Below are 9,032 nucleotides of genomic sequence, written 5' to 3' on the forward strand. Positions count from 1 at the left end.
GTTCGCTCGTGGGTAAAAACACGGCTGTTATATACTTTACAGTACAATTGCCTCGAAAGTTGCTCTGATTTAAAGAAAAAAACGTTTCGAAAACTGTTAAAGCTGTTACTTCCAAGTCCTTACCTTCACTATGAAAAATATGAAATTTACTATATTTTCTGAGGAAATAATCATGTATCAGGTGCTTCAGAGAAGACGCAGGTGCGGGCTGGTTTGCCTAGTCGCTGCCCTTTATGCGCCATGGCCCCTTAGGTAGGCAAACCCGCCCCCACCTGCGTAATCTTCTCTGAGTCACCAAGTTCTTTAATAAACGGCTGTTAACTTCGATTAACATCAGACACTCCCTCATCTTCAAAGAATTTTGAAAATCAACAATTTCAGATCTTAAATTTACAAATTTTTTTTGGCAGAAAGTTTTTGTGTAAACCTTACAGATATTTCTGCAAAACTTGTGTTTTACCAGTGTTGTCTACGCAAAACTGTGTAATAATAAGCAATATTTCTCTCAATAAGAAAATACGAAGCAATCAATTTGGTTCAACCTTATTAAATTAAGTGCTGGAATCACGGAATTGGTTGACAAATGTTGCTCTGTTGTGGTTGAATGTTGGGAGTTGGGGCGTTCAGGTTGACCCACAGCCTCACGCCCCGGCCGCGCCTGAGCCCGGGCTTGGCTACAATGCGGCCTCGTGAGGCTTCGTCACCGCTCAGCTTTTTGAGGCTCTCATTGTGAGGCATTGTGGCAGCCACGCCGAGCAGCGTGCTGCCAACAGCCAAGCTGAAGCGAAAAAAGAATACCATCAGTATAAACACAGTTGAGTACAAGAGATGCACTTTCTTCTGTGTCTGGCTTTCCTTGGGACTTCCCGGTCGTATATCTTAATTTCCTGTGTATTTAACAGCATATTTTAGAGTATGCAATTTGCCTTTCTTGTCAATGTCTCGGATTTAAAAATGAAATATGTCGCTTATTGCCTGTTCACTTTTTATTCTGCGAGATATCGAGGTGATGCAGATGACTTCTGAACAAATTTACTAAATTGCTCACGGAACAAAACGGCGATCCCACCTCTCTCCGTTTGCCTATATCCGACGCCACTATCGAGCTGCGCTAGCCGAGTGTTAATGGCGGTAGCTCAGCTTCGGGCCGCTGGGCCGCTGCTGACGAGAGGATGCTGTAAGGGATGCTGACAGGTTAATGCCTCGACGTCCGAAAACACTCGGTGCCCTAGTGTGCTGCGCTGCTAATCGAATAATCGGATAAGGCGCCCCGGATGCGACCCCAGTTAGGAAGTGTGTGTGTGTGTGTGTTAGAGAAGGGGTTTGTGCATGTGTGGCAGGGTGAGTACGTCTGCACTGTGGGTTCGTATAGGCTGGTTTGTGGGAGGCGACGGTAGGAGGGGGAAGATCGGAGAGGAGGGTAGCATTTAAGAAAGGAAATTGCTACACACTTACTGGATTTGTATCTTCAATTCACACGGATTTAAGCCGAAAAAGGTTGTCTCGGGATGTCTCACATCTGATCTGTCTATAATATCCACTGTTAGTTTCTGACGAGCAACGACTTCTCTTCGTAACGTGCTTCGAGCATTGTAACAAACAAGATTTTTAACTCTTCCGCAAGTGTTCTCACTCTAATCTCAGCAAGCCTGAGGGATTTCATTTCTTAACGGTCTACCAATGGGTGGCATTGCCATTGGCTTGTGTGGCGCGCGCCGGGCGGAGACGAATAGGGCATCATGGATCACTCTGCCAGCACCCGTGTTCCGCCCCTCTCCTCCTACTCCCCGGCCTGTCCGGGCCGTCGGATTATCCTCTCCCCTCCTCTCCCCTAACCTTCCTTCCCGGCGGCGGTCACCTGGACGGAGTTGGGGTCGACACCAGTCAATCTGTCAATTGCAGCAGTGGCAAAGCCCTCCGACTCGCCGTCCTGAGGTACAGAGCCTCGTTGTCGGCAAAGTAAATTTCGTCATACTGCCCTAAAGACTCGGTAAAGCATGTTTATTTTGATGCCAGTATTCAGTTTTGATTTATTTGTCGATGGCACGACAAAGACTGCTATGGTTTTATACCCACGTGCGACTAGGTTCAAGAAATTCCGCGTTCATTTGCAGTTTTGCCTAGAACTCAACAAACAACTGAATCATGTTTTTGTGCTGCACTACTAGCTAGCTTTCTAGAAAGCTGTCCTAGCCTTCCACTTAGATTACCTAATTCAGGGGATGTATCGTTGACACATTGTTCGGTCTTTGTTTTAATTGGTGAAAAACAGTCTAGTGTTCTCGCCCGTCGCAAGTGAAATATTTAAGGTTGCTAGTGAAGGATATAATTCTGATCATGGCGTACTCTCACAACTTTCATTCACGCCCCATGACTCTGGTGGAGGGCAGAGGTCGCGCCCTCCGCTGCTCTCGGGCCCACGGCGCTCACGCGCGTACGGCGTACGGTGCTGCGCCGCGCTCCACCGCGCGCGGAGAGGGCAACAGTCACAGAGGCCGGGCCATTCTTCACGGCGTGCGGCAAGACTCGCACCGCCTTTGCCCTCCCCCAATTTGGAATTCATGGAAAGAAGAATAAGGTGCAGCGGCAGCGTGCGGCCTGAGCTCTCTGCCTGCCTATCGACCTCTGAATAAATCAATAATCAATCTGGGAGGGAAAAGCAGCAGTAGCAGCAGCAGAAGCGTGGAGAATAAAGATGGCGAGTAACCAGGAGAAGCGGATGAACGAAAGGATGAGGAGCCGACGAGGCCGGACGGCCCGCTAGGCGCGGCGTAGCAGCCATCAGACTCGGGTCTTCACTTGGAGAACAAAGCTCGTTAGGCTCTGCGCCGCTCCGTCGGCCCAGAACAAGAGGTGGGCCACTCGATGGTCGGCCCCGTCTGGCACCATTGGGGGACGGTGAACCGGCCGTCCGAGGCGGCTTCTAGGGCGGCAGCGAGCAGCGGCAGGGATTAACAAGCTGAGTGCTGAGCCAAAAGCGGGCACATACGTCCCTACTGTGAGCTCCAGGACACACACAGTGCGTTTAAAGGAATATGCACGCACATAAAGTGACAAAGCCTTCTTCGAGGCCTTACTCAAACCAAACCTGCTCTATGGGTATTAGGAAACGCAACGAATGGGGCCTGGTTTGAGAACACAACCTGTTCATTTATTTCCTATGCTAAAATGCCAAATGGAACAGTAAGCCCCCTGTTCTCGAGTGGCGTACGTCGCGAACGAGTAAGGGGTCATCTGGAGCCCTTTGTCTTTCGGGGGTAACATCTACCAGCCTTTTACGTAATTAATTCGCGTGGGAAAGATTTCTTACTCTATAGAGTCCCAACTCTCCAGCGGCTCTATTGCAGGACACCACTACTCTGCTCCACTAGCAGGATGATCCTCGGAGCAGTCACACCAGGTAGCACATTTATTTCCTAGCCGCTCCCAAATTAAATGATAGGAACAAACCACTGAGTCGGTAGAGCCGATCCCGTCATTTTCTATTTCTTAAGAGGACAATTGTCCACTCCTTTGCTGCTTTTTATTACTATTTCTCTTTTCGATTCATGTTTTTTTCATTTTTATCTCTTTTGCGCTGCATCTCTTTTTAACTATAGAAAACAGGTGCCCCTGAAAATCAGACCATACACTCTAATTAACACAAGGTACTCCTTTTGTTCACTGCAAGAGGCAATTTTGAACTTTGAGTATATTGACAGATTTCATCACGTACGAGTTGTAATTTGGGCCAGATGTAGGTGAGCACGCATCATGATGACTTTCAAAAGGTTAAACCATACAAGATGTTTTAACACACGGCAATTTACAACTACTTACATCGACTTACATGCACCGTTGTATAGACTAGAGTGCGATTGGTCTTCTCACTCTTTCCGGTGACTACTGACTACTTTTCCAGTGGTTCCGCCTTCTCTCACTTTGCACCCTCGTCTCGCCTTCTGTCTTCCCTCAAACCTCCACCGGCCCTCTCCTTCACCCCGCTCCCTACTTCGCCCGTTAATTTCTAGCGAAGAGGTATCTCTCTACTTTCCAGCCTGCGCCACCCCAGCGCTGGCCCCCGTCAAGCCCGAGCGCCGCACGTCGCCCCCTTTTATCCCCGTGTGTAAACCTGCCGAGGCCCGGCGCGGCTCTAACTCCCACATTATGTGCCATTAAGCTGCACGGCCGGTAGCGGCTGGCGTGCGCCGTTATCGGCTCGTCCGGATGTCGAAATCCAGCGATCAATCAGGATTAAAGCAACCGACTCCTCCGAGTGCAGCTCGCCGGCTCCAGGAAAATAAGCTCACCTCTCACTTCGTCAGTCTGTGTCTGCTCTTGTCTGGCTCCAGCAGGTTGCCCAAGCACACACGCACGCACACACGCACGCACACGTACGCGCGCGCATTGCACTGGGGGTTGCAGGCCGCCACCAGTCTCCGCTCATCTCACGGCTACAAACCTCCCGCGCGTCCTTTAGGCGTCATCCGCCTGCGTATTTCACAGCGCCCTCAATTATGCTAAAGCATGCCCTCCAGCTTCCACCCTGGCCAACGATCCAACCCTTCATCCCTTTGCTGCGTCCCCGCTGCCCCCCCCCCCCCCCTTTTCTCTCCCCTCTCCAGGCCTCTCTCTTGCTCTGACTTTCCTGTCCCCCTATCCTTTCCTTGTCTCCTTCCTCCTCGTCCACCCTTCGTCTGCGTCCTTCGTACCGCCCCCATCCCTCCTCACTCTGCCGTGTCACTCAGCCTCTCTCGCCGTGGCACTAAATGCAAGCGGCCAAAGAGGGCAGGATGGGGTCCTCCAAGAGTGTCGTGCTCCCCTCCCCTCTGCCCCGGACGGCCCGGTTCGGTAGCACGACAACGACTACCGTAAGTTTATGACGCACAGCTGCGAGCCCGACTTACAGTACAGAGGCCTGACCAGGCCAGCCAACCTGCCGTGGCTACCGACCTCAACATTTTGATAGCAAAACGTTGGCTGCAAATTGGAAAAACAAATCGCAGAGGAGAAGGGAGTGAAGGCGCCGAAGTTGCCCGGCGGGCCCTGCCCTTTGACCTCATCGAGATTAATTATGGAACAGTCAACTCGATGATTGTTTGCTGCGGGGAGGCTGGCTATCGGGCGGACGCTGTCCGCCGGCCGGGCGGAACCTCTGGCGTGTCCGCCGCTTCCGCCTCCCAGAAAACACCTGAGCGGGGCACACAATGAACTAAAGAAAAATTGTGCTAACGACCGCCTTGTTCTTGTATCCGGGTAGTTGTTTCACGGACACCTTATTACTAACCTTGTGACTTGTGACTGCCAGTAGTTGTGCCACCGACGAATGCCGCTGGGCCAGGATATGATGTCGTTTGACTAGCAGCCCATGTTCCAGAAGCCATTCCAAGGACAATTTTGTTGGTGCAGTGACACCTGCTACTGGAACGCTGACACATTATTTTGAGTGCAGAGGAATAGGAGGGACCACTTGGAAGTGGTCGTAGGAAAACTACTTTGAAGCAACCAACTAGAACAAATAGTGGCAACTTCAAAAACTTTAATAATTCTTAGCAAAACTTTAGCTTGGGCTTATTGGCTTGGCAGTGCAGCAGGAATAGGTACACGAGGCGCATCGCAGTTTTGCGGATCGCGAAGCCATCTACAGAAGACGCAGCATATCGAGAAATGAATTATATATTGTGTTGGAGGCAGATACGCATTTGCATCTTTACAAAGATTCGTACTCACCTAGTTACTCTAAGGCGTTGATGGAATTTCTTGCCTTCAAAAAGCAAGAGCAAAAGTATTTCCCCGTTTATTTACTTGTTTCCTCAGAAGAAACTCGACTTAGCGAGGTTACAAGGTTTTTGCCAGCCCAACCCTCGTTGCGGCGTTTAGCGGCGTGGAGTAATAATCTTGTCACGTGAGCGCGCCCGCGGCTCGCGCGTGGCGTCGTGTTTTATGGCGCGGTGGGTTGGACCGCGCAACAGGCGGGGCGGGGCGGAATGCCGGTTTCGTCGTGGTGGAAGGTATTAATTGGGACGCTCTCCTTTTTTTGCCGCAGACGTCGCAGGACCAGAACTCGACCATCAGCACGCTGCACTTCACGCCCTCCGTGAACGACTCTGGGCTGGTGCTAAGCTGCCGCGCAGAGAATCCCCGCCTACCCAACTCGGCCCTCGTCGACAGCTGGACGCTTGATATTTACCGTAAGTAGCAAAAGCGTGACGTGGGGGAGGGGGGGTCAAAAACTGCCAAAAATAGCGTGACGTAATATGTGGACGACCCCTAAGCTGTGATGTGTGAATACAATATGTAGTTGAATACGACACTAGATCTAGACCGCAATATGAAGCGCCATTGCACCGGCCAAATTCGTTGGATTTGCGACGTTTTTGGCCGGTCCCGCTGTCTTCAGGTGCTTTTAAATTCTGAACTGTTTCTTCGTCTCATGCTACTTCCCCTACTCTTACAGATACACCAAAAGTCACGCTGCAACTTGGTCGCCCTCTCAACGCCAGCGCACTTACAGAGGGCGTTGACGTCTTCTTCGAGTGCCACATCAAAGCCAACCCGAGGATACACCGTGTCGGCTGGCGACATGATGTGAGTACAACCGCAGGACATGTTTTTTTAGGTTCGAAATATGCAACATGGGCGCATGCTTTTCCTCAGTTCCAGTAGTCTCCTCGCGGCCAGCTCGGACCAGCTTTATTTTATATCTCTCTCGCCCTCACTCTCCCAGCCCTCTGTCTTGTTCTTCTCTCTCCCCCTGTTTGTCGGTTATCCCGTGTGTGAGTGTGTATGTGTATGGGAGGGTGGCAGGGGGGGGGATTTTGTGTATGATGATGAGGGGAGAGATCGGGGTAGGAGAGAGGAGCGGGAGAAGGGGGTTGCGATGAGAGTAGAGCACAGGGCACAGGTCTCTGGACCAGAGGGGAGGAGGGAGGAGCCTTTACTGTCTCCGCTCCAGTTGTTTTACAGCTCTTTTTATAACTGCGGCCACATCAGCGACGAAGGCGGACTTTAGCAGCGCTTTGGAGCTTGGCGAGGATAATAGATGAACGGGGAGATGGGTAGATAGATTGGGAGGCTCGGGGTTGGTCACTGGGTCACTGGCGCCAAACAAAGTCTTGAACGGGATCATGGTCTGACCCTGCAGGGAGGACCAGCGCAGGTGGTTACAGAAAAATTTCCTACAAGCAAGTTGTAAAATTTACAAATTGGTTTTCGTAAAAATACATGCAGTACGTATCGACTTAAAATGCATTGGGGAGTATGTGCTGTCGTAAATTTACCACTTAAATTAGTTCGAGTCCACAAAAATTTTGTAAATTTACGACGAAATTCTTCAGTGTTGAAGGCAAGCCACTCGGCGGGCTTTTACGGAGCGCGTCGCCCAGTCCGTCCGTTTTGTTGTTTATCCAGTACCTCCACAATAGTGTTTTAAACACCTGAACACCAAAGGTGATAATTGAGACGCATTTAACCTCAATCATCATTTTGTACGACAGACAGGTCCCTGGGATCTCCTTGTTTTTGGTCTGAAATCAGATCAGCGTCTCACTCGCTCTGCCAATTCTCTTTTCCCCACCCTCCTCGTGACGACCTCATACTTTGCATGTAACCGATAGCCCCGCCACGCTCCGCCACGCACAAGTTGTTATCGAGGTCCTGGGGGATGCTTGTCCTTGTTGCACTGCTATGGGCCTCTCGCCGCCTCCTCCCCCCGTATTGGGATTGCGTGCATTGGCCCCTGGGCGGCCGTTTGCAAGCAAAGCAGTGAAGGCGGGGGATAAATTGTTATGTCGTGGTGGTGTCCTGGCGGTGTCCTGGTGATGTCCTCACGCAGGTCTCGTGGTGTTTTTGTCCTCGCTGCGTACTGGCGACTGGCAGTGCGTTGGCCTGCCGGTGTCCGGATGGTGTCCTTCGGGTGTCATACTGCGGCGTTTTATCGGTGCCCTAAGAGGGGTGGGCTAGGGAGGAAGTGGGCAAACTCCTGTGATAATGCAAAGCCTCATAACAAGCCTTACAAGTATTTCGAGAGCAATAAGCTAAGTTTTGATTCCGAAGAGGTTCGGTGGGGGGGAGAGATCCGTTGGGGTGAGGAGGGTAGGGGCATCAGCACAGGCAGGCACGTGCACCGACTCTTCAGCTTTCGGAATGCAGTGGAAGCTTTGCCGTCTCCTATTATTGTGTATATTGTGCCATATTTACTTTCCCCTGACCTCTTTACTACCCGGCTGAACGGGACAAAATAGAGTGCCGGAGAAAATGCTTCTCACGCCGATGACAAGGTCACGTGATCGCTTCTTTCCCGTTCTGTCTCTTCGTAACGCTTCGCAATCTTCGCGCTCCACTGCGTGGTTGGTTGCTATGATAAACGAAAAGGAGTTGTGATGTGAGGAATGTGTGTGCAGCCCCACTTTTCTGTCCCTCGCCCTGAATCAAGTTGGTTTACTCTTCTAATGATTTAGTTTCGCCGTGTTTAAATAAAACTCAACGCTTTTAGTGGCCTGTTATGTTGAAGTAACATAATGCATATTGTTTTTGTATTGCTCTGCTTCCATGCTGTAACAGTAACGCTTTGCACTCAGTGTGCCGGTCGTCAGTTTCCTGCGACGTGGAGGTCAAGTAGTCCCTCTTCCACTCGGCAAATGTTGGGCGGTCCTCGGGCTCGGGCGGAGGAATGTTGGTGGACAAGCAACTTTTGGCCAGGGTTTGCGGTCATAGCACAGTGGGCGGGGGCGACAATGTAGCCCAGGGCAGTGTGGGGCGAGGAGGAGCAGCGAGAGAAGGGCTTGCAGCCGTGACAGGAATTTATCATTCGGCGACGAAAGACCGTACCGCACACTCCCCTCGACGACTGTGCATCTCAAAAATCTCTTAAAATGGGCCCACACAACTAACTCATACGTTGGCCTGCTGCTGTCTAAAACTTGTCAACTTTTCTCAGTAGGTCTTGCAAATGTCGAATATGCTATGAAAATGTAATTGTGGAACGCTGCGTTTAAATTGCTTAACACATCGAGTCCCACGTGACCACACGTATGGCCACAATAACACGCGAC

At 50.9% G+C, this 9,032-nt stretch overlaps 1 protein-coding gene across 1 annotated transcript in view; it reads left to right on the top strand.

The window, feature by feature from the left end:
- Positions 1-9,032, top strand: part of LOC113210666 (protein turtle homolog B) — a 359,298-nt gene that overhangs the window by 308,579 nt on the left and 41,687 nt on the right. The window contains exons 8-9 of the mRNA XM_052264309.1: positions 6,026-6,170; positions 6,437-6,567. Of these exons, the coding sequence (XP_052120269.1) occupies positions 6,026-6,170; positions 6,437-6,567 (276 nt within the window). The remainder of the gene's footprint in view (positions 1-6,025; positions 6,171-6,436; positions 6,568-9,032) is intronic.

Source organism: Frankliniella occidentalis, unplaced genomic scaffold, assembly GCF_000697945.3.
Source record: "Frankliniella occidentalis isolate FOCC.00 unplaced genomic scaffold, Focc_3.1 Scaffold18, whole genome shotgun sequence".
Lineage (NCBI taxonomy): Eukaryota > Metazoa > Arthropoda > Insecta > Thysanoptera > Thripidae > Frankliniella > Frankliniella occidentalis.